The 25264-nt window shown below is 37.4% G+C and overlaps 1 protein-coding gene across 2 annotated transcripts in view; it reads right to left on the bottom strand.

The window, feature by feature from the left end:
* FAM13C (family with sequence similarity 13 member C) overlaps positions 1-25264 on the bottom strand; it is a 152178-nt gene that overhangs the window by 62176 nt on the left and 64738 nt on the right. For both annotated transcript variants that reach the window (XM_029931724.1, XM_029931723.1), the window contains exon 5: positions 9357-9420. In XM_029931724.1, the coding sequence (XP_029787584.1) occupies positions 9357-9420 (64 nt within the window). The remainder of the gene's footprint in view (positions 1-9356; positions 9421-25264) is intronic.

Consider the following 25264-nt stretch of genomic DNA (forward strand, 5'->3'; position numbering starts at 1 on the left):
CCCAAATCTCTCTCCCTCCTCCGCTCCCCTTGGTTCTCCATTAGGTCTCTCTTGTTTTCCTGCTAGACCTATGAGTGCAAACATATGGTTTCTATCCTTCTCTGCCTGGCTTACTGCACTCAGCATGACACCCTCAAGGTCTATCCACTTTCCTACAAAGGGCCATATGTCATTCCCTCTCATTGCCATGTAGTACTCCATCATGAATATATATCACATCTTCTTGATCCATTCGTCAGGTGATGGACATGTAGGCTCCTTCCATGTTTTGGCTATTGTTGACATTGCTGCTATGAACATTGGGGTACATGTGCTCCTATGCATCAGCATTTCTGTCTCTCTTGGGTAAATCCCCAGCAATGCTATTGCTGGGTCATAAGGGAGTTCTATGGATAGTTTTTTGAGGAACCTCCACACTGTTTTCCAGAGCGGCTGCACCAGTTTACACTGCCACCAACAGTGTAAGAGGGTACCCATCTCTCCACACCCTCTCCAACATCATGATAGGTTTTTAATCCCTGAATCTAGCCATGCATGGAGCCTATCCTGATCCTAAAAGTTCCAACTGCATAAGTAAACAAAATCCTCTTATTATTAAGGCCAGATTGAATTGACTTTGAGTCACAAGGGAAAAAAATCCCAGGTACTTGTAAAAAAGATAAAGGGAAAAAAAGGAAAATCTTCAATTAATTCTGAACTATGGCCAACCCCTATAGTCTGGATTTGCATTTTAATAGAAAATACAGCTAATGATTATTCCTTCAGAAATAATACCATTCATCTAACTAAGGAATATCAAAGTCTCAAAGCAGCTTCTTATTATATTATTTTCTCAAAATTAAAACAATTTTGAGGGAGAAACATTTCAAATGAAACAGCAAGTACCATCTTGATGTCTGAGACAAGTTGAGCTCAAAATATCTATATCCTAAGCTTTGGATGGTAATATAAAGACAATCAAAGTCTTCTCATCAAGACACACATAAAAACTCATGCATACAGGCTCAGAAAGGGGAATTACAAATGTGAAAATTGGTCTACCTTTAATAAAATTAAAGTATTAAAGGATCATTAATAGACTGTAAAGAGGCAGGTATCTTTAATGTTGAAGCTAACGTTGAGCTATTTTGACTAGCATAACTCAACAAACAAGGGGTAACAGTACTGATATAAAAGAAATGTGAATTTTTCATACTGATTTCTGGTATATAAATGATCTCTTTTATGGCAAGCTATGTAAAATAGATGCCCACTTTGTGAAATAAGAACTTATTATTGATGTTAGGTCATTATTGAACATTTGCTGCATGTGAATAATTTATTACACTTGTTTCTTATAACATAGACCCTTCTTGAAAATTTCAATGGCACTCCTAAAGATATTGTTTCTTTATGGTAGAAGCTCAATCAGACTGTAGCACAGGACATGACAGAATCCAATTGCACTTTGGGCATTTTTTAAATTTCTCTAGTTTTTTGCCAATCACTGAGAGTGATGATACCACAAACAAATCTGGAAATGTCCCAACTATTTTTTGTAAGGTCAAAACTAAACTTTAAAGCAGCCATAGGTATAGAACACATCTCTAAGATGCCCTGTAGAATCAATTAACACCTAAAATGTTTCAACTCTATTCTGTAAACTCAGTGGACTCCTAATAGAATCTTCAGAATAGTACTGCACTTCAGAATATTTATTCCACTAAAAAGATTCTATTATCCTCTTTTTCTAAGCACTCATAAAAGGACTCCAAGATGGTATCAAAGAATTTGTGATTGTTGGACCATTTCAGATATACTAGGTTTTACTGGTTACCAGGTAAAATGGCATAGCTAATGTGACTGTTCTTTCATTAGTAAAGTTGACATAATGGGATTAGACTTTTCTCTACTTTCAGAAGCCATTTCCTTTTCCTACTCTCTACTTCACAGAATTAGAAAAGGGTAAATAAGGTACAAAGGTTAGATTAGCATTACCATTTTGACATTTACTGTTAGTTATCAATTTCTTCTCCCCTATAAAAGGCATCTCATGACCTGGATATACATGCCTTGGTGACTTTCATTTGGGTTATTTTTTTCCTCTCCATCAGAGGCCCCTTTCTATTCAGTTACTCCAGTGTCAGAATGATAGCTATGCTAATATCTGGCCCCAAAACTTCTCAGCTCGTTCAACCATAATGCCAATTCCATTTAACTATGGCTGGCATCTCAGTAGGTTACCTTAAACTTCCAAGATCTCAAACCTTCAAAAAGCATTCTCCATTATCTTCCATATCTTCTACTTTACCCTGTAACTAAACTTATGCTAGCTTTTTAATTATATTAAGGCTCTAGGGTCTTTTGTGCTTTAACAATCAGTCATTTCACTTGGACTCCTTACTTGGTAGGAATCATATGTCTCCAAAGTTTGATTTTGGGGACAGAGAAAAGGCCAGAAGTATTTCCCTTAATTACCCCTTAAGCCACCTTAAAATCTTCACAATAAAGTTGGAGGGCTCACTGTGAGCAAAAAACTAATGTGGCATGTATTCATTTTCTAATTCCAATGTTTAATACCTGCTTCTTTGTGCTTAACATATCTCTTTTGGGTAAACATTAACTAATGGCAAGATTTTTTCTTCAGATTTATAAACTGATCCCTTAGTCCTGGAGAGATTAACTGTACATTGGTCCATGACAGTATAAGGTAGTTTTATAGCCAACAAGCCTCAGAGGGAAAGGAAATAAGGAATCCATGTAAGAGTAATTAAAGACAAATTTCTCTTTCTGGGCCCATTGGCTTGTAGCTCTCCTTACCTCTAAGACCTTGAAATTCCAAGCAAAAAGTGAAATGGAAACAAACTCTTATTCACTCAGCAGAGACGTCCTTTATCCACAAGTTAAGTTCAGAACACTTTCAAAATATCAAATAAGAAAATAAAACACTTTTTCCTGAGCACAGAAGTCATGGGCATTTTTTGAAGTGACCATTTCTTTCTTTAAGATGATAACAGAGGAGCTGGGTTAGGCAAATATAATGACAAAGTCCAAATTTACCCAGAGCTACAGTATGTTTCTTAGGATGTCTGTACTATTTCAACTAAATTGGCCTCAATTCTTCACCTTTGATCATGTAGCATCTTTTATTCTTGTACAGGATTGATAAATAATTAAATTAAGTGATTATGGCATTATTATAGCACTATTTAGTACTTGTTCACCAGAGGAGTTCCAGGGACAATGATAGAGAAGAAGAACCCTAATTTCACCTCACCCTACAGATACTAGACACTTATGTTATCAGTGTAAATAACCCAAAAAATGATCCAAAAACTGGCAAGTAAACTCCTCAACTAAATGTATTTAAAAGGCCACATGGAAGAGAGTAGGAAAGGCACAAATATAGTGGGGGAACTGAACAAGCTGTGGCTAGCCGGTATAAGGGAGCTACACATAAGGAGAGGGAAGGGACACAGACTCTAACACTAGGTGGCCTGCATGAGGAAAACATATACCTATAGCATTTGGCTTTGAAAGTCAGAGGGGCCAAATTTGTGAGTTTTTATAACTAGCAGGACTTAAAGCCTGGAACTTTAAAAATTAGTAGGCTCAGCTCAGGAAGAGCCAAGAGGGCAACAGAAATCTGAGTCCTGACCTTAAAGAGCACGACAAATAGCCCATGGAGATATATACATAGAAGTAGCAGTTTGAAAAATGCCCTGGGCATATCAAAGGGAGAATTATTTACTAACTGTATGTTCCAAAGGTACATATTTTTCTAGATGACTCCTCTAGACACAAAGGAGCTAGCAGGTGCCATTTCCCTTTCCTGCACCCAGCATAAACACATGGCCATCTGTGGGAACCAGGACGGTCCCACTAGCATTTGCTACCTAACTTGCTTATGCAATGCTCTTTTCCCATCCAGCCTGGCCTGCCCCAGTCCTGGGACTGTAAGTCTCCTTTTCCAGAAGACCAGTGCAAACCTTGCCAACAAAATGTCTCCAGAGAGCATGCTTTGAGCTGTGGTGTCAGGAGGTCACCTCCAGCAAGGATGCACACACTTTGTTAAAACTGAGTGCTATCCTGGTCCTGGCAGCAGTGGCATGTCCCCTGTGGAAGAGGACTGTCATCTAAAATTTTTGGGCTCTGTACCCACTCAACCCTTGCACATTTTGCAATGGCCCCAGCTGGGCCAGTCTCAACAATGGCTGCATTGCTTCTGAAAAAGAGCCGTGCCCACTTGTTAAAAATGCATACCCCATCACTATTTTTCAAGAGCAGGAGACAGATGACTTTCCTAACACAGAGAAACAGACACAGCAAGTTAAACAAAATGAGGCTACAGAGGAATATGACTCAAATGAAAGAACAGGACCAAACCACAATAAGAGACTGAAGCTAAATGGGGGTAAGTAATATGCCCACTAGAGAATTTAAAGTAATGATTCTAAAGATACTCACTGGCCTTATGAAGAGTGGAAAACCTCAATGAGATCCTTAACAAAGAGATAGAAAATAAAAAAGAACTGATCAGAGATGACGAACTCAATAAATTAAATTAAAAATACAATGATGGAATAAGCAGGCTAGAGGAAAGAGAAGAATGAATTAGTGATCTGGAGGACAGAGTAATGGAAAATAATCAAGCTGAGCAGGAGACAGAAAAAGATTATGTAAAATGAGATTAGACTTAGGGAATCAGCAACTCCATCAGGTGTAATAACATTCACATCATAGAGATCTCAGAAGAAAAAGAGAGAGAAAAGGGAGTGGAAAATTTATTGGAAGAAATAATAGTTGAAAATATCCCTAATCAAGGGAAAGAAACAGATATCCAGATCCAGGATGCACAGAAAACACCCGATAATATCAACCCAAAGAGGTCCACATCAAGGCACATAGAAATTAAGATTGTAAAGGGTAGTGATAAACAGAGAATTTTAAAAGTAACAAGACAAAAGAAGACAGATATATACAAGGGATACCCTATAAGGCTATCAGCAGATTTTTCAGCAGAAACTTCACAGGCCAGAAGAGTGTGGCATGGTATACTCAAAGTACTGAATAGGAAAATCTCCAGGCAAGAATATTCTATCCAGCAAGGCTATCATTCTGAACAGAAGGAGAGATAAAGAGTTTCTCTGAGAAACAAAAGCTAAAGGAGTTCATGACCACTAAACCAGCCCAACAAGAAATGTGAAAGGGAAAGACCTTAAGTAAGAAAGACCATAAGTAAAATTAAAAAAAAAAGTAGGAAGTACAAAAGCAATAAAAATAAGTACATCCATAAATATTAGTCAAAATAAAAGGATCTTAAGTATGACACCATATACCTAAAACATGGGAGGAAAGAAGCAAATAATGGGTTCAAACTTAAGTGATCATAAACTTAATATAGACTGCTATATGAAGACGTTATATACAAATCTAAAGGTAACCATAAATCAAATGCATTAATAGATATGCAAGAAATAAAGAGCAAGAAATTGAAGTGTATCACTAAACAAAGCCAATTTATGGTGAGAGAAGAATGAAAGAGAAGAAAGAAACAGAAAACCCAATATTTCCTCCCGAAAGCAGGCCTTCAGCAGGTGATTGGCTTTGAGGAGGCCTTACCCTCAGTAACTCTGGGACAGTTGGCCTCATTCCATCTTTGATGAGAATCTGTGACTAAATTCTACAAGCATTGGGAAAAATGAATAAAAATGACGGTTGGAGAGGAAGAGAATCAATAAATGTTAAAAATGAAAGGGCTTTTAGAGTTAACCCAATTCAAAACTTCCTGCCACAGAGTGCCTGGGTGGCTCGGTGTATTAATTGTCTGAATGGCTCAGGTCATGATCTCATGGTTCATGAGTTTGAGCCTTAAATCAGGCTCTGAGCTGTCAGCACAGAGCCTGCTTTGGATTCTCTCTCTCTCTCTCTCTCTCTCTCTCTCTCTCTCTGCCTCTCCCCCACTCACACTCTCTCTCTCCTAAAAATTAAATATATGTTTAAAATGTTTTAAAAACAACTTCCTTCTTCAGTTTTACAAATAAAAATCTAAAAGTAGTTGATATGATGCTTTATTATCTGTGGCTTATAATAGAAAAAATCGTTTGAAAACACAATATGCCATGCTTTCTCAAGGAAGGGGAGATCTGTTAATTTTCTTTATACATCTGCTATTTTTCTAATTGGAACTGGAGCAAGCCAGGGAGGGGATTACTAAGATAGAGAGGGAAAACAATATTTGTTATCATTTTATCCTTCAATTTTTTAACCTACTGAATGTTTATCAATTATATGGACATGGAAGAATGACTAAAACCAAGGATTAAGATGGATAAGACATGGAGAATAGATAGATTTCAAGTCTAGAATATTTTCCAAACATGATCCAGAAGACTCCAACAAATAAAACCTCTTGATGGCTTACAGATGAAGAATCTGACAGTCCAGATCAATGGTTACAGGGAGTCTTATTCAGTTTTTCAGATCGAAACTCCTATAACATAGTCTCAGAGACAGCAAAACTCATAGGATGCAGATGCAAGTCTTATCAAGAGACTGAAGGTCAAAGCTGGTAGCTTGAGACTAGCTTAACAAAAATGAGACTAGCTATAATCAAATCTGTACTTATGCCAGGTGGAAATAATAAGTGAGTGAGTTTTCCAGTTCACTAGGAAAGTAGGGGAATACACCAAAAGACAGATGCTTATATGTAGATTTATCACATCATGTATCACTGAGTATAGGACACCTTGGGTCAAGTACCAGCTCTGGAACCAAAATATAGCTGAGCCCCATCAATCTGTGACATATGTTGCATCTTAAAATTGTTATTATATATACAACATTAGGGTCTATGGAAATGTCGGGAAAATATTTGTCGACCATCTTCTCATGAAACTCAAGAAATTCTTTTGTCTTTATATTTGCAATTGGGATGAAGAAAGAAAACATATGGAAATGGTGGGTTATTTTTAGAAACCTAGGTGGCTGTATGGGTACAGTACAGAAGGGAGGCAGTGGTAAATAAATACAAGAAAGAAACAAAGAGCAATGAAGATAGCTAACATAACAAAAATTCTACCTTGCATTACCATTTACAGTTGGAAGGAATACTTGTATAAAAAGTCACTTGTACACAGACCAAACCACAACTCATTTAAAAAAGTTATTCTCAGTAACATCTTTTCATAATAGTCAAAAACTAGGGGGAAAACATACAGTGGGTTACAGCAAGGAGAATGAAGTCTAAAACTAAATTTGTATGAATCTCAGAAACAATACTGATTAAATGAAACCAGATACAAAAAGGAACATGCAGTACATTAATGAAAAGCTCAATAATAGACAAAACAAATCTATTTCAGTCTGAAGAGTAGTTATCTTTATTGGAGAGGATAACTTAGTAAAGAATTACTAAGGAGTGTCTGAGATGCTGATAATAGTGTTTCTTAATCTAGGTGCTAGTTATACAATTTATGAGAATTTATCCAGGTGTACATTCGGGATATACACACTATCCTATGTATATTTTCTATTTTAATTAAAAATACTAAAGCAGCATTTCCCACCTGTGTTCCATAGGACTCTGTTGCCTAAAGAAACATTATGTTATGGGGCTTTTCCAAAAACGAGTTTGGTTTTCCATACATTTGGGAAATTCTGGGGAAAACCCAGCTAAATATATTTCCACTCTATAGGATGTATCCTTCAATGATATTCACTCTCCCTGCATGGCCTTAGATCCATTCATGCTGCCTCTATTCAAGGTTTTTAAAAGTTTCCTCTGGCCTCCAAATTTCAGTCACAACAGAAACTGCATGAAGGGATGTGGCTCTGTACAAATCCCACAAAGATTACCCCCTGACTGGAACAAAAACACTTTGAACACACACTGACTCTTATCAACCAGGGTAGATCAGCAACACCACCTTATCATGGAAGAGCACACATTTCAAATAGAGTGTTGCCTCCTTTTTTGAAATCATGTCTCCATTCAATGCTCTTGCACCCATGTAATCCCAGAACAGTGAATTGGCCCATTTCATAAAATGTGCCAGTACAATATAGCAAAGAAATATAGGAAAGCAGATTTTTAAAATAGAGCTTTTCACAGCTGTGATTTGAAAATGCTCAAGTAATCTCAGCATCCTCATGGGTTTCCAGCTCATAAATTTGAGTTTCTCACAAATACTTGAAACCTATCACAAGTTGACTCTTACAATCACCTCATTTTTCTAGTCACTTATGTCAAAACAAATCAGTGCTTCTTTATAGCTAGCATTTTGCTTGTTCACAATGAATTCATTCATTCAGGCTCTTGTCTCTTTTTTCTTAAACTCTTTGTCAGTCTTGTTACTATGAGTGAGACTGTGGAATTTTAAGGCTGTCTCTATGCACAAATAAATAACAAGCAGGGTTCTGTTTTGTTAACTTTAGGCCATTTTCCATAACTTTAGTTATTTATCTGACTTGACTTAATCAGGCAGCTAATTTACCTTTGTCTCTTCATTTCTGCCAAATTATAAAGTTAAAATAAGGAAAAGAAAATCCCCTAAATTTAGTTAATTACATTTTTTCTTGGAGGGGGAGAAGAGATCAATCTTCAAATGATGTGTAAACAATTTGCCTCAAGTCCATCATCTCTCTTCCTGGCATCTGAGCATCAAGTCTTTTCATTCCTTTTGATATAATCCTAATCAGATATACCACCCACTGCTCCTTAATTATAAAATGAGGGCAGGAAAACTAGACAGCATTTCAAACCAAGGTCTTAGGCCAAGACATTCAGAATAACAGATCCTAATTACATTATTTTGATTTCCAGCAGAAGAATTAAATTATCTATATCAAAGAAAATTTAGAACAACATTAACATAGTGATGTTTGGTTTGGTGAGAAACTATTTGGAGTGGAAAACAGGACTTTAGTGTTTCAAAGCATACTAAGAAGACCATACTGCAAACACCAAACTATATTATACTTCATGGATAAATAGTAAGCATGATTATATTTGAGACTACAAAAGCCATTAGAAATAGAGAAAAGGAGAATAAAATTAAGAGAAAATTTTACAAATGGAACTTTCATAGCCATGGTTATACAATCTTAATGCAAAGTTGAAAAGAGTGTAATAAAATGACCATTGGACTTGGTTTATATTCAAGATAAAGTGAGCAATCTCACAGATAATATTTTAAATATATTTGCTCCAGAATAAGGAAAAACATTACCCAAAGAGCTACAGGAAAAACAGGTTGACCTAAGAGTAAAAACACTTAAAGTTTTAATCAGAAAGAATTCCCCATACTAGGAAAAAGAATAATACATTTTATGATTGGCTAATTCATGTTCATACAACTAACAATGATGGCACCTACCTCATTTAACTCCTGCTGAGTCTCAAAAGCATCTTTTGACCAAATGGTAGCCCTCTGGTCGATTCTATAAAATACAAAGAAAACTTATTTCCATTGAAAAGAAAAGAAACCTTTCAAAAATGCACAGTTTTAAGCTGGCAGCTACAGATCTGGTTGTACCCGTGTTAAAAACCCTGAGTGGTTTCCCACAGCCTATGGAATAAAACCCAAACTCCTTATAATAGTGTGCAGCACATTACAGTGCTTGAATTCTGCTAGCCTGCCTGGCCCACGTCCCAACACTCACATCCTGTGCCCTCCACCCTAGCCTCTCTTGGCCTTCTTTTGGTTTCTTGAGCACATAGTGCTGGTTCCCATCCAAACCTTCACACTCATTGTCCCAGACTGTTCTCTCCCAGATCTTCATGAACGGACTCTTCTCAGCATGTAAAAATCAGTTCAGTTGTGATGTCATCTCCCAATGAGCCCACCCTGGGATCCCTAACTAGAACTAGTCCTCCCCTCACTCCCTATCACACTTTCTTTAGATTTTCTTCTTAGCACTTATCACTATCTGAAATGAACCTGTTTATTTGCATTCCCATATTAAAATGTGAGAACCAAGAAATTAGTGATTATGTTCATTCTCTACACTGCTGAATTCTGAGTACCTAATACAAATTCATTACTTTTTATTCATTCAAAGAAGTCTTATGATAGATCTGATACAGTCACTACAAAAGATACCATTTGTTCACTGAAGACAGCATTTGAAAATTTTATCCTGTCTCACAGTAAACATAGCAATTTCTGGGTGACATGGTGAAGCTAGGTTTTGCCACTACATAGTTTCTAATAAAATAAGGCAAATCTACTCTGAATCATTTTTTAGTTAAATTCAAAAAAGCAAAACTTCACTACTGACCTATTTTAAGTTCCAAACCATGATTTGTCAAATGTTATGATCCAATAGTATCTGTTACATAACATTCAAGTTTTTCTACAGCAGTTTGCATGATATTATGTAGGCATATTAAATTAGAGTTATTATCCTTATAAAAAGGCCTGCTTTCTAAATAAAAATTTAGTCACCATTAAGTCATTTATACAAAGTTTTATTTGGGGACATAATTATTTAAAGTTATTCTGCTTCAATTTGAGTCCTGAAGAAAGCATATATGTCCTCAAAATGGTCAATAAGATTAATGATTTCTTTAAGTCATGATTCACATTTAAAAATGTCACAAACAGTGAGAAAGAATGAAATCTGGCTATTTGTAGCAAAGTGGATGGGCCTCGAGGGTGTCATGCTAAGTGAAATAAGTCAAGTGGAGAAGGACAGATACCATATGTTTTCACTCATAGGTCGAACAGGAGAAACCTAACAGGGGGCCATGGGAAGGGGAAGGGGGGAGAAAGAAAGTCAGAGAGAGGGAGGGAGGCAGATCATGAGAGACTCTGGAATACTGAAAACAAACTGAGGGTTGAAGAGGGAGGAGGAAAGGGGAAGGGGGGATGATGGTCATGGAGGGGGGCACTTATGGGGAAGAGCACTGGGTGTTATATGGAAATCAATTTTGCAATAAACTATTAAAAAAACAAAAAAATATAGAGAGCAAACAGGGTTGCTAGAGGGATTTTGGTTGGGGCAATGAGCTGATTGGGCAAGGGGCATTATGGAGAACACTTGTTGGAATGAGCAGTGGTTGTTATATGTAGGTGATGAATCACTGGATGCTAACTAACCTGGATGTAAATTAAAATAAATATATTAAAATATTTTATGATGTAAAAAAAGTAAAAATGCCAAAGCATAACTTCTTCAAAATATTCTTAAGATTATAAAATTTATTCAGTCTAAGAGCATTGCTAACTATGCAAACAATTTACTTAAAATAAGAAAAGTAAGGATATGAATAAACAAAACTGTCTAAGATGCACTGACATCTACTACATCTGCACAAACCAACATGTCTCTCCTCAGCATGAGAGAAGGTTAAGGGTCCAACAATGAGCTCAGGGAGAGATCACTCAGTGAGGAAACAAAGTGAGGAAGAACACTGCTGGCACACACATCCTATCCTCAACAATTCCCTCACTTGCAAACACAGTAATTTCAGGGCTTCAGAAAATACTAAATTGCCCTATCCAAATGGTGGAAATCCTCTTGGGGATAGAAATTAACCTGTAGAATCCAGTAACATCTAAAAATTTGAGTGGTTCATAATTTCTTTGTAATTCTTTGTGGTTCTCAAACTGCACTTCTATAGAATTATAGTAGCACTAGAAAAATGGAAGGGTGATATTCTTTAGTGGAAAAAATATTTACCACTTTATTTTTTGTCTAGGGTTTTGATGCTAGCAGAAAGTGAAACAAATACACAGGTAGCAAATATTAATGGACAAAGTAGAAATAGACTGTTAAAAATATGTATTACTGAGATACAGAGTACAGCCTACTTTTAATACACTCACATGATCTTCCAGGGAAACTACTGAAAATCTCCAAATAAGCCTCAAGCTCAATTTTGAATACTGTGGTCTAAGCATCAAGGGTCCTTTAATTCAATAGCCATCTGAATGTCTCCTATGTGCCTGGTATAGTCTTGGGGAGGTAAGAGTCAATAACACTCTAGCTCTTTAGGAGGCTTATAATTTAGTGGAATCTGAAGCAGAGGATAAAGCTAACACCCAGTCTTGCGGCTAATTTCAGTAAGTCAGGGGTCAGGACATAGAGGCTGATATTAGAAATGATAGAAAGGAATTGGGGAGGTAGAAACAAGAGAGATACTTTCAAGGATAAAAATAATCAAGAGGTCTTTGGTATGTATTGAAAATATGGAATAAAAGAGATGTGATACTCAAAATTATTCCCAAGTTTTGAGACCATGTAACTAGAAATATGACAGGTGTTTTTTACAAAGAAGGTTAAAAAAATATGCAATTTTGGTGGGAAGATTAAGCAGTTGGCAGAAAGAGAGGTACATCATGAATTTAGATTTAGATATTTTCAGCTTGAAGCAAGGCTGAAATAGAGAAGTAACCCCTGAGCAGGGCTCAGCCTAAATTTGGCACTCTACAGTGTGTTCAGTAGAGGTGTGGCAGTGATGGTAACAGTGCTGTGTTATGGTCACAGGTTCTGCCTTGATATTATCTCTGTTGTGGCCAGAGTTTAGCATGGTGCTTACCATGGCATAAACCCTGTACATGTCTTTCAGATGGATGGATAAAAGAAGAAACTGAAGAAAGCTGATCTAAAAATGAGTTATTCATCTACCACTTACTAAGTGTATGTACCCATGGGAAAGATATCAATCTCTCTAAACCTCAGTTTCCTCATCTGTAAAGTGAGGATAATAGAAGCTACCTCATAGAATAGCTATCCTCATAGGATTCCAGATACTACTGCTAACAGTATTAAAAATAACACATGAATTCTAGAATCACATATGAAAAATACTATAATAGAATTATAAATGATGATAATTAATGGTATATTTAATTAACAATGATGGAAGTCTTGTGAATAATCAAGCTGAAAGGGACAAAACCTGGGACTTCCTAACCCAGGGCTACTGGGTAGGTCTCCAAAACTGGCCATTTAGTAGACAGAAGAAAGAAAGTATAGATCCATCACTAAGGAGTAAAGAAGCTTAGAATATCATTCTAAATATTAAAGAGAAAGAAGTTATAAGGAAAAAAAATGTGTCAAGGACCATCTAACTCACCAGCCATTACTATGTCAGGCTGGGAATGCCAGGTACTTTGCTTACATTATTTCATTTAATCTTCATAGTGATTATATGAGATTAGCATTATTACACCATTTGACTTAACAGGAAACAGGGAACCTAAATAACTTTTTATATTCATTAAAATAATATTTATGAACCTCCAACTATGTGCCGGGGATGATTGCAGGTGTTTGGAATAAAACAGTAAAGCAAAGTCTCTGCCCTCATGGAACTTATAATTTTCATACAAGGAGAAAAAAACTAAAGAAATAAACCAGTGAGCTATGGTGCACCAGATGTTAAGTATTATGGAGAAAAAGAAAGCAAGGCAAGGAAAACACAGCATGCATGTGGATTGCCCAAGCTCATGCTGCTAGAAAATCTCAGTCATCTGGAGATAATGAGAATGAAAGCAGAGAAACAAAAGGACAGTGGATTGAACAAGATAAGCTTCATGGCAGAAGAGGAAATAGAAATGAAAGCTTCTCACTAGAGAAGTTTAGCAATGAAAAGAGAACTGAAACAGTAGCTAGATGTCTCAAATTCCCTTTTTAAACACAGTGAATTTGAAGATACTGCTTGAACTATTTGTAATTCTTCCTGGAAGTTAGCCTAAATACAAACACTGGGTCATACTGAAACATTCCCTCCAATTCTCTTGCTTTGCTTCACCCAAAATAAAAATAAGAAAGGAATCAAGCACATCTCTACCAAATGCATGCTTCTGGAGAGGTCAGTGATGGGAAGGCTAGTCAGAGCACTCTGCCAGCTCCAGGACAGCCCTGCCCGCTGGTCCAGGCAACAGGAAATGCAGATTGGACTCCTTAGAACACGATAATGGTCCCCAACACTGATAGGAGTGTCATGCTTCTGAGTTTTACCACCACTGTCATTGTCACCACCACCATGACCACTGTCACCACCACCACCATCACCACGATCACTGCTGTGCTGCTGCCACTACTGGCATCATTGCCATAGCCACTATCATCATTGCCACCACCATCATCACCACAGACAACCACCACCATGGTCACCACTACTGCCACCACCATCGTTGTAACCACCACTAATGCCATCATCACCACCACCACCATTGCCCATGGCCTCTATTGTATCTGTCACAACCACCACCATCACTGCAACTGCCACCACCACCAGTGTCATCTCCACCACCACTGTTGTCACTGCCAGTACAACCATCCCCACTATTGTCATCACCATGACCACCACCACTGGCACATCATAATCACCACCACTGTTGCTATCATCATTGTCACCATTATATATTTCAAATTAAAAGCACTTCTAACAGAGAAATAGAAAACCTAATTGTGTATTGATGTTAGAAGAGCTTCTTCCTGGCTGGAACTGCATCTGGTTTTGGTGACTGCAAAACTGGATAACCCATGGAAGAGCAAATTTTTTAAAATGTTTGGTTTTCAACATTGCTGTGACCTTAAAGTATGCCCCAAGTCAATCTATAGGATCATCCTGCAGTGGTCTTCCCTTGAAATGGGTACTGGAATTCAAAATAGCAAAATGAACAAAGCATTAAGATATTTTTCTTGGCCTAAGAGTGGTGTCAAGCCACAGATGTGATAATTTTTTAAGAAGCAATATCTTAGCATAGAATTTTTTATTTATATCAACCTTTCAATTATCTATAATTAAATTAGCAGATGAAGGTGTTCCCTATATAATTGAAAAGCTTCCCCCTCTATCCAATGTCTTCCTCATGGAAGACATCTGAGAATAATTCTGACACTTTCCTCTCCTTCAAGCCCAGTGGCCATTATATTCTGAAGTCCTTCAATTTCTTATCCTAAATAAATTCTGCATCTGTCCTCTTTCCCTCCACCTCCACCACTACTACCTCAGGTCAAACCACTATAATCTGTCTTTTGGATTACCTCCATGGTCTCCCTTTTTCCCATCTACTCCTCTAAGCCACTTTCTACACAACCACCCTGTCATTACCCTTCTGCACATGAAACTTAAAGACCAAAATTCTTAAAGTATCCTAGGACATCCTGAAGGATTTATCATATGTTACCTCTTCAGTTTCAATTCATACCATTCTCCTTCTGCTACAACTACACTGATACTCTTTCAGTTCTTTGGATACACAATGGTCCCTTCCACCTCAGGCCTTCATATATTCTGTTCCTGTGTCCATAATGCTGTTCTCTCTTCACTCTCTCTCTCTCCTAATTAACACAGCCATCCTATAGACACCGAGTAGCTCATAAACAGGTCTCTCTTTTGTATGTTCTTCCTGTATTCTAATCTACATTTGCTCCATAGCATAGTCCCTAATTGTGTATTTGTATAATTATCTGAATGTCTCTCTCATGATGATACACTTTATAGAGCAGGTACTCTGTGAGTCTTGCTTGTTATTTTTATCTCTAGGGCTAATCCTAACATTTGCCACATAGTAGGCACTCATATGTCTGTTAATAAAATATTCATCCTAGGGCTATATACAGCTGTCAATTCTGGTATATTCCCAAGGATGGATAATAATTATGATAAAACTCATGCTCTCACCCCCAAGTATAACATAATAGCAGGACTGGCAGGATGGGATGACTCTCATTCCCACAAACAAATACATTTCTTCCCTGAGGAGACCTGGTAAAGATTAGCAAGTGGTGTTCTAATCCACATTTATAAAACCTGGGCAGAAAGAGTAAAAGAAGAGCAGCCAGTACACTTTTTAGAATTCTTTATATAGACTCAGAACCTTAAGTCTGAACCAAGCCAAACTTTGGATCACTCTTAAGAGTTCTAGATATTCCACTGAATTAAATTGAACTTCTGTTCAGAAAGCAACATGGGATACACTAATGTATACCCGGATGATTACTAGCTAGCTGCATGACTGTTGCTTCCTGAAACTCTTTTCAAAACAAAAGGTCTATCCCAGGAGGACAACCATCTGAGCAAAACATTCTTTATGCACCAACAATAGCTCTATATGCAGACACAGACAAGATGCCAATAAATTCCAGTAGTATTATTAGCAACAATAACAATCTTCAATACCAGTAAATATAAAATTCCTCTCTCTAGGGAGTCTAAGCTATATTAAAGACATTCTCTTATTGGGGCTTTTCTTTTAGCCAAATTTCTGTGCCAAAGGACTAAGGTTACATACTGGGCAGGAATCTTCAAAGATAAAGAAACCAAGGCACTGAATTTTAAATAACCCCCAAGAGACCACTGACAAACAGAGCCAGTAGTCAGTAGATGTTCATGAACTGACTTTTCAAACCATGTATGTATCTCTAATAATGTGCCCTACTACTAATTATTAGAACCCAAGTTCCACCCCCTTTCATACTTCTCTGATTCCTGGGTCCCACAGTTACTGAAGCTGAATTCTCAAAGGAGTGCACTGGTAACATGTATTTAACTCCAGGAGATTCCTAATTGTGAAACATTATCCTAAACGTCCAGGCACAGCAATCTGGGAGGATGCCAGTGGCTGAAGAGCACAGGTGAGGGACTTCTGTGAGTACAGGCGTGCTCTGGGTGTTTCTGGCCTGGGCTCCTGGGGAACACATTCCAGAAGAGGAAAGAATCATGTTTTTGAAGAAACTCTAAAAAAAACATTGAACACAAGGCAGCCCACAGGCACTGGAATAGATAGCACTCCTCACCGTGGTGGGCTGGAACAGAGCCCAAAAACAGCCAGAACCATGCCAATGAACAAAGAAGGTGTGGGTAGTGAGTCAAGCCCATGAGGCCAGGATCATGACTGAGAGAAGGAAGGAGGTAGAGTAGCCATGGGTGTGGTCAAAAACCCCTATGAATCAAAAAGAAGAGTTTGGGAAGGGATATTGAGGACAAGGGATCCTTTAGGAGCAGAGGTCCTAATACATTATTATTAATGATACCAGCAACGGTTTGCTGAGCTGTATACAAAGCACTTCCTTCCATCATCTCATTATTCCATTCACTTAGTATTTATTTAACATCTGCTTCCTGTACCAGGCAGTGGTCAGCCCAGAAGGCACAGTGGTCATAGCAGATATATTATCTCCATGGACAGTTCTCTCACTCAAATTATCTCCCTGCCAAGCATTTTCACTTTTCTGCCTCAAGGATTTTGTGAGGCAGAGCTCACTCCCTCAGCCTAGAAGTTTGGGGGAGTTACCTCCTCTGGGGACAACCTTCTGCCAGCAAAGAGGGAAGTATGGGAATAAACACTTCAGCCCCCAAAATACATCCTCAGATGTATTTACAAGGGTCTTCAGAGAGTCCTCAGGGGGCTAATCTCCAGTTGTTGAGAGTAGTAACCTCAGTTACACACCTGTTGTCAGCTCTCCCTCCTCCCCTACTTCCTGCTCCCAGGAATCACCTCCTTCTACTCAAGGCTTCCTATGAGACTCTGCTTTCTCTCTCTTTTTTTCATAAATGTTTTATTTATTTTTGAGACAGAGAGACAGAGAGAGCATGAGCAAGGGAGGGTCAGCGAGAAATGGGGACACAGAATCTGAAGACAGGCTCCAGGCTCTGAGTTGTCAGCATAAAGCCTGATGCGGGGCTCAAACCCATGAACTGTGAGATTACGAACTGAGCTGGAGTCGGATGCTTAACCAACTGAGCCACCCAGGTGCCCTGAGACTCTGCTTTCTGTAGGAATCTAATGTAAGCAAGTGAACAACATTACAAAGTAAACACAATACCTGTCTTTCTAAGTCAGGGACGGAAAAGAAAAATCACCCAAATGAAGGTTCTCTTCCCTTTGTGAAGGCAACAGGAGATCACAAATAATGGTGGGGGGGGGTGGCTAATTTGAATGAATATTAAATCTTCATTGCACTAGGCACTGTGATATTACATCTGGTACTTGACCTTCTAACATTCTATCTTTTAAGTTCTAGGAATCAATATAGCTTAGGAACAAGAGAACTTAGGAAACAACACATAGGACTTACATAAGCATTAATATTAAACAAGCCTAAATCCTAACTGTTGTCTATTAAAGGTTTTCTTTTACTTCCAAAAAGAAGAAGTTATGAGTCTCTAATCTTCACCTCTCCTCTTCCCTCTTCATCTTCACTGCCACCATCACCTCTCATGTGGATGATGCATTGCCTCCAATATGTCTTTCTGCTTCCCTATAACACACATGACATAGAGTGATCTTTTAAAAGATGTAAAACTGAGCATGTCATTCTGATGGTTATAACCTCCAATGGCTTCCCTATGTACTTCAACAAAATCTGAGATCATAACCTGGCTATGGGGCCCTGTGCAGTCTGAGTACTGCCTACGTTTCTCATGTTATCTGACCTATTCTCTATACAGTTCAGCTTCTTCAGCTTTATAGCCCTTTGTCTAGGTCTTTACACCTGCTATTCCCAGAGTACTAATGCTAGTTAGAATTCTCAATATCATTCCATTTTAAAGCAAACAACAAATGCCATACACACATGCACCACTAGCCTCTCCTTCCTAATGTGATCCTGGCACAAGATGAACAGAACCTGGATTAGTGCTGCTCTGAAGGAGAAAGGTGAGTTAATGATCAGAAAGACAAATCAGAGGAGTCTTGTTCTTGAATGCTTTAATCTCACCGAAGTTTGACAAGGCACATCAACTTTTTTGGCAGTTACCTTAAAGCTGGTACTTAGCTCTCTTATTCCTTCATTCTAAGTTCTTCCCATGCCCCTCCTGCCAGGTCATTCCAACAATGTGATGACTATCTTCCCCGTACTTTTTTAAATTACTGCATCTTTTTTTAAAAAAATATTTAAGTTTATGTATTATTGAGACAGAGGGAAACAGAGCATGAGTGGGGGAGGGGCAGAGAGAGAGGGAGACACAGAATCTGAAACAGGCTCCAGGCTCCGAGCTGTCAGCACAGAGCTCAATGCAGGGCTCAAACCCACAAACCATGAGATCATGACCTGAGCCGAGGTCAGATGCTTAACCAACTGAGACAACCATGTGCCCCTCTTACCAAGCACTTTTTATCCCAAATCCACTTCTGACAACAACCTTCCCAGAGAACTAGCCCTCCACTTGCAAATCCCAAGGCCTCTATTATGTGTTTCTAGATTTATTCAATAGGCTTAGCATGGCCAAAGTTGTTTTATTGTATGGGTATTAAATTCAAGGCATTGTTTAAAAATCTCCTAAAATCTGGCCTTCCACCTTCTCAAGTTTTGCCTCTTGGACCACATTCCCATTTAAATGGGCCCTGGTATTTCCTTCTCCACTGGCATCTACAGAGTCATAGGAATTATCTTCATTAGAACTCTAAGCTTTTTGACCCCTGAAAGGCTTGCACTGCTCAGAAGGTATAAAAACAGTTGAAATTCTTCAACTTTTATCTACAGAATAAAACACTCAAAAGGTATCTAGGATACAAATTCTGGTTTTAAGTGTCATCTTACCCTATAAAAATCGCCTTTAGTATTTGGTTTCTGATCTCAACTGACCCACACCATAGAAGCCACAGGTACCACTGAAAATGCCTTTTAGGTTTTTTTCTAGTTAACAAAAGTAATTTTTAAAAATCCATTCACTGATACATTTTCCTAATATTCTTGTCTACCTCAAAATGATATACAACAGCTTAAAGAAACAGAACATAAAATTACTTAAGATGATTGCAGCAATTGTAATAAACTTATGGTTCTATATCTTGAACAGTTCACTCCACTTTTTTTCATTTATAAATAATTTTCCTAGTTATAAACATAAGAGAACCTCAATGGGGGAAAATTTGGAAAGCAAAAAGAATATTTTAAAAATCACCCACAGCCATTCCATTTGAAAATTTAACCACCAATAAAATAATGATTTATGTCTTTCCAGTATATATTTCTGTATATAATTATATGTTAAACAAAAATAAGATAAACTTGTAATTCTGTTATCTAGTTACTTCTTTCTCCATGTGTAAATAAATCATGAACATGTACCCATGAGGTTAGCATTTCTCTAAGGTGTGGTGGAATGCACTCTAGAAAGCATTTAGGAAGTTTAGAGGCTGTTTGTGATTGGTGCAGAGGCTGGGGATGCCTACTAACATTCTTCAGGTTACAACCAAAGATACCAGAGCCCCTGTGATGTGCAGGTTAGTTCCACACATCAAAGAATTCTTCCATATCTGGAATGCCTCCCAAATGTCATTTGGGAATGTTAGAATCAGAGGTATTTTGCCCTGAACACAATCTGAATGAGAAAACTGTGAGAGGTAGTGGGTTAAATAGAAATATCTAGAATATACAAGTATGGATAAGAGGACTGGACTGAACTGTCTCAAACATTTCACCTAGACTCAATATCCTAAGATGTTGCCATATACAAAAATCCAACTACATGACTTTCTATCTAAATTTCTCAAAATTATCAATTATCCATTTTATTCCTATCTTCTTTCATAATCAGACACCTGAAAAATGTATATACCACATTTCTTTTTGGTTAATCTTTTCAAATCCCATGTCTGGAAAGCTTTGCCCTTAAGCACAAACCAAGGAAACTAAAATGGAAGTACATAAAAATATTTTAAGCAATTCTTACTACAGCAATATCTACAAATATGAATTCCCTAGAAGTAAGCAAAATACATACCAATTTGGAATTACAAAAATGATAGTATATTTCATAGTCAGTATGATATGGAAAAACACAATATTAAGTAGACAAATAAGTTACACAAAATGCCTAAGATTAATATATATGAAAAAATGTACATATACAAATTAAATAAATTGGTTAAGAATAAAAGAAAAATAGAAAGGGTGGTTGGAAGCTGTATATGTCACCATATATGATGTGAGTGGATGTGGTATGTTTGTGTGTAGCATTGAACATTAGTCTTCAAAATGAATAGCCCTGAAGCACCAGAGTAACCATTGCCTCTTGAGGAAGAAAAAGAGTAAGTTAAAGAATAACCTCATTCCCCAAACCATAAGAAATTCTTAAATACAGAGAACAAACTGAGGGTGGCTGGAGAGGAGGTTAGTGGGAGAATGGATTGAATGGGTGATGGGCATTATGGAGAGTACTTGTTGGGATGAGCATTGGGTGTTATATGTAAGATAAATCACTGGGTTCTAGTAACTTGAATTTAAAAAAAAGGAATAGCCTCATTCCCATGGCCTCAGGGACACTGAATGTCTAACAAGCTGGTCAGTTTTAAATTCAATTTAAGTTTATATGCACACTCTATCTTTTATAATCACTATTGAAATTTGTCTCATAAGTCTAGTCCAGGTTAGGCCAAGAAGTTTTATAAGATGTTGCGATATTAACGACAAATTTTTTGTTTCATCTCCTAAAAATATTGTTTCTAACACAAATTTATAATGATACCAAAGTTTGTAAAATAATGATACCAAAGTTTGCAAAAAAAAGTTTCTTATAGAAAATGGTATTATAGTATTTTGATAAAAATCAAATTTGATCACCTTAGCCATAAATGAAGCTGAGATGGGTGATATATTTATAATCTCATATTTATATAACTATATTTATATATCTATATCTTTATATTTATAATCTTTAAGATTAGAGTCAGAATGCATTCTGGTCTAGCTTTATACTCTGGAGCCTGTTTAAAATGAATTCATTTCGAATATATCAGAAAGCCCCTTTCATATACAATTCTTTTATACCATATTAAAACAATAATACAAATAGGAGGGGTGCACTTGTGATGAGCACAGGGTGATGTATGGAAGTATTGAATTACTATATTGTACACCTGAAACTAACATAACACTGTATGTTTACTAACCAGAATTAAAATAAAAACTAAGAAAAAAAATTAGCAACAATATAAAAACATACACCACATTGGTAACCATGATTATAAAGGGGTGGTAAGATTACAAGAATTTCTTATTTCTTTGGAATATTTTACATTTTCTAATATAGCTATATTTTATTTATTATTATTTTTAATGAGACAATGTCTCTGAGTTTTCCTTTTATCTTTATGCCTAATGATTGTCCAGTGAAAATGCTAACAATTTATAAAGTAACCAAGGGCAGTCTCAAAAAAATAATTATAATTTTTAAACAGGAGTGTTTCATTCCCAGAATAATCTAGTGTGGGCTCTATGTTGTCAATCAGCTGAAGGATTTGGTGATTTGGTGTAGGATATTTTTGTGCTCTAAGCAGGGAGGAGGAATTATTTTTATCTGTGACTGCAAGAGCTTGTTTTATTAAGCTACAATCTTTCCACTCTAATCCTTTAAACATCTAGAATGTTGAGCGTTTTTAGTGTTAGAGCCAGAAGGGGACTAAGAAATCATCTGACCCAAACTTGGGTTGGAAAGGGGGACTGTGAGATCTGCATGAAGAGATCAAAGTCACCTGAGAGACATAAGATAAGACTCTGCATTTCTTAATTTGTATGTTCTTTCCATTCTACCAGATTATTTCTGAGCCCATCAGGATGGAGGCAGGATCAGGGTAAGAAGAGCCCTTATTATGTAGCACCTTTCCGATGCAATATAGGCAAAACAAACTATTCCAGAACCCACTTGTCACCCAACCATATAGCAGGCAGTCTCAAAACATTGTGAAGACCAACTAAATTTTTTTTGTTCTATACCTCATTTGTTCTCCCCCTGCCCTATTAAGAAAGAGAGAGAGAGAGAAAGAGAGAGAGAGAAGAAATCCCACGAGCACACTAATAAGAACATGCTGGCAACATGCAGAGCTCCAGCTCTGGTACAGTCCAAGAAGGCAGTTCTTGTCTACCATGTTATTAAAAATCTCTGGGTGCTCATTCTCTTACTCATTCTTTCTCTTTTTAGCAGAGCTCATTAAGCCTCTGCTTACTTCTATGAAAAACACTTAAATAAGAAACAGTTAGCTATTAAAACACACACAAGTTGTCTATCTCACAAACAAAAGCCGAAAGAATTTATCCCCCATGGAAAAGTTGCTGCCAACAAAACTTCCTCTTTCCATAAAGCAACTAACCTTTTTCTTTCTTCTGGAACTTACAAGAATAGTCAAAGTCATTAAAGGCCATTATTTTGCTAAATACTCCAATCTTCAATCCCCTCTAACTGGGGACTTCCGGATGAAGACGCTAATGAACTCCAATTCGCAAATGTAACCACCAACTTAATTAGTTGTAACACAATGCTATAGAATAGCTCCTGTTTATACAGACAAGGTCTTCAACAACACTAAAGGTTTAATGCTGTCATAAATTTTAATATAATATTTTAAACACAAGTGAGTTAATCACTCTCAAAAGTAAATTTACTTAGCTGGGTAAGAAATCCCCCAACTTCATTAGTGTTCTGTTACACTCATAAATCCTCCATTGTCCTATCCAAAGGTTCACAGGATTAGCACAGACTGTAGCTATATAAAAAACCAATCAAACTGATACATATTCATCAAGTGACTGCTCTGAATGGATTGATGGCATTTGTCTTCATTCTGTTATAAGGGGAATAAGGGCTTAAGCAAATCACAGACTCACTGGATGTCACACTAGAAAATGAGAGGGTTGTATTAAATGATTATTAAGGCTTCATTCTTGCTCTAACCAAAGACAGTTCTATAATTTTATGTGCTTTGAAAAGTTCCAGGTACTGAAGAGTATGTCAGAGTAAGGTGATATGCATCCCCTCCACTCAGATGCAATGGAAATCCAAGTTATAATATAAATACATCATCTTGGAAAGGAGGCAAGACATTATCAGACATCACCTTATTAGAGCTTTGCTCTGTTGTAGCTGGATTACCCAGGATGAGTAGTTGCTGGGAAGAAAAGGATTGAAGCAGGCATTATAAATCAATTGACTGTATGAGTCAGGCAAGGAGCATAAATAAGTGGGCAGATCTGGGTAGGAGTTGTGGAAAAATTGATGGCTGTTCCTCAGCTCCTGCTAACTCTAACTGTAGCCTGGTACAGCCCTGTGTTATCCCTTCTTCAGATTTTCAAAAAGAATCTCCAAAATCTATAAGACATTTTGATTTTGTTTATTTATTTTGAGAGAGAGAGACAGAGAGAGACCAAAGCAGGAGAGGGGCAGAGAGAAAGGGAGAGAGAGAGAGAGAGAGAGAGAGAGAGAATCCCAAGCAGGCTCTGCACTTGACATAGTTCTCCATCTCATGAACCATAAATCATGACTTGAGCTGAAATCAAGAATCAGACACTTAACTCATTGAGGCACTCCAAAACCTTCTAATTTTTAAATATTGAATCAAAATATTTTAGAACATTTTGTAAGTCAACTGTATCCCCACACTAGATAAAACTACAGGACACCAAACTTAAGGTCTCTGCAGTGGGGGACTGTACAATGGACATATAACATAGGGAGAGCAAGGGGATGGCAAAGAGGTGGGTGGATGCAGTAAAAGAAGACAGAAGGGGCTAAATCAGTATTCGAGGTTGGCTCTCTGGAAGAATATGCAAACTGGGAGGTTGGAAGTGGGTAGAATAATGTTTCTAAAGTTTTGGGGTCGTGAGTATCCTATGAGATTCTGATAAATGTTTAAAGATCTCCCCTGGAAAGCAGCTTTTATGTAGTAAGCAGAATAATGGCACAAAACACGAACACACACACACACCAAGGTGCCCCCTCCTCATTTTTTGTCCCACTCCACATGTCACTCTTCATGACAAAAGAGAGTCAGTAGATATGATTAAGTTAAGGAGCTTGAGATGGGGAGATTATTGTGAGTTATCTGAGTCAGTACAATCTAATGCCATGAATCCTTTAAATCAGAAAATATTTCCTTGACATGGCCAGAGATGTATGGAAGAATGCTCAGAGATACAACATTGCTAGCTTTGCAGTGGAAGAAGGCACACAAATAAAGCAATGTAGGCATCCTCTGGAAATTGGAAAAGACAAGGAAATAGATGGATTTTCCCCTAGAGACTCCAGGCAGGCCTACTGACACCTTTATTTTAGCCCAAGGAGTTTCATGTTGGACATCTACAGAACCGTAAGATTTTTATAAATGGTGTTGTTTTAAGCCACGAATTTGTGGTTACTTGTTACAGTAACAACAGAAAACCAGTATGATATATATACTCAAACTTTAGAAAAAAACATTCATAAACCTCTCTGAAGCTCATCCACAGACACAGATATAGGCCCTGTGTTAGAAAGGGTTTACGAAACAATGCTCCAAGAACTGAAGGTATGAAGCTTTTTCTCCTGGGTATGCATGCAAAGATCAGA

Source organism: Suricata suricatta, chromosome 2, assembly GCF_006229205.1.
Source record: "Suricata suricatta isolate VVHF042 chromosome 2, meerkat_22Aug2017_6uvM2_HiC, whole genome shotgun sequence".
In the NCBI taxonomy this organism is placed as follows: domain Eukaryota; kingdom Metazoa; phylum Chordata; class Mammalia; order Carnivora; family Herpestidae; genus Suricata; species Suricata suricatta.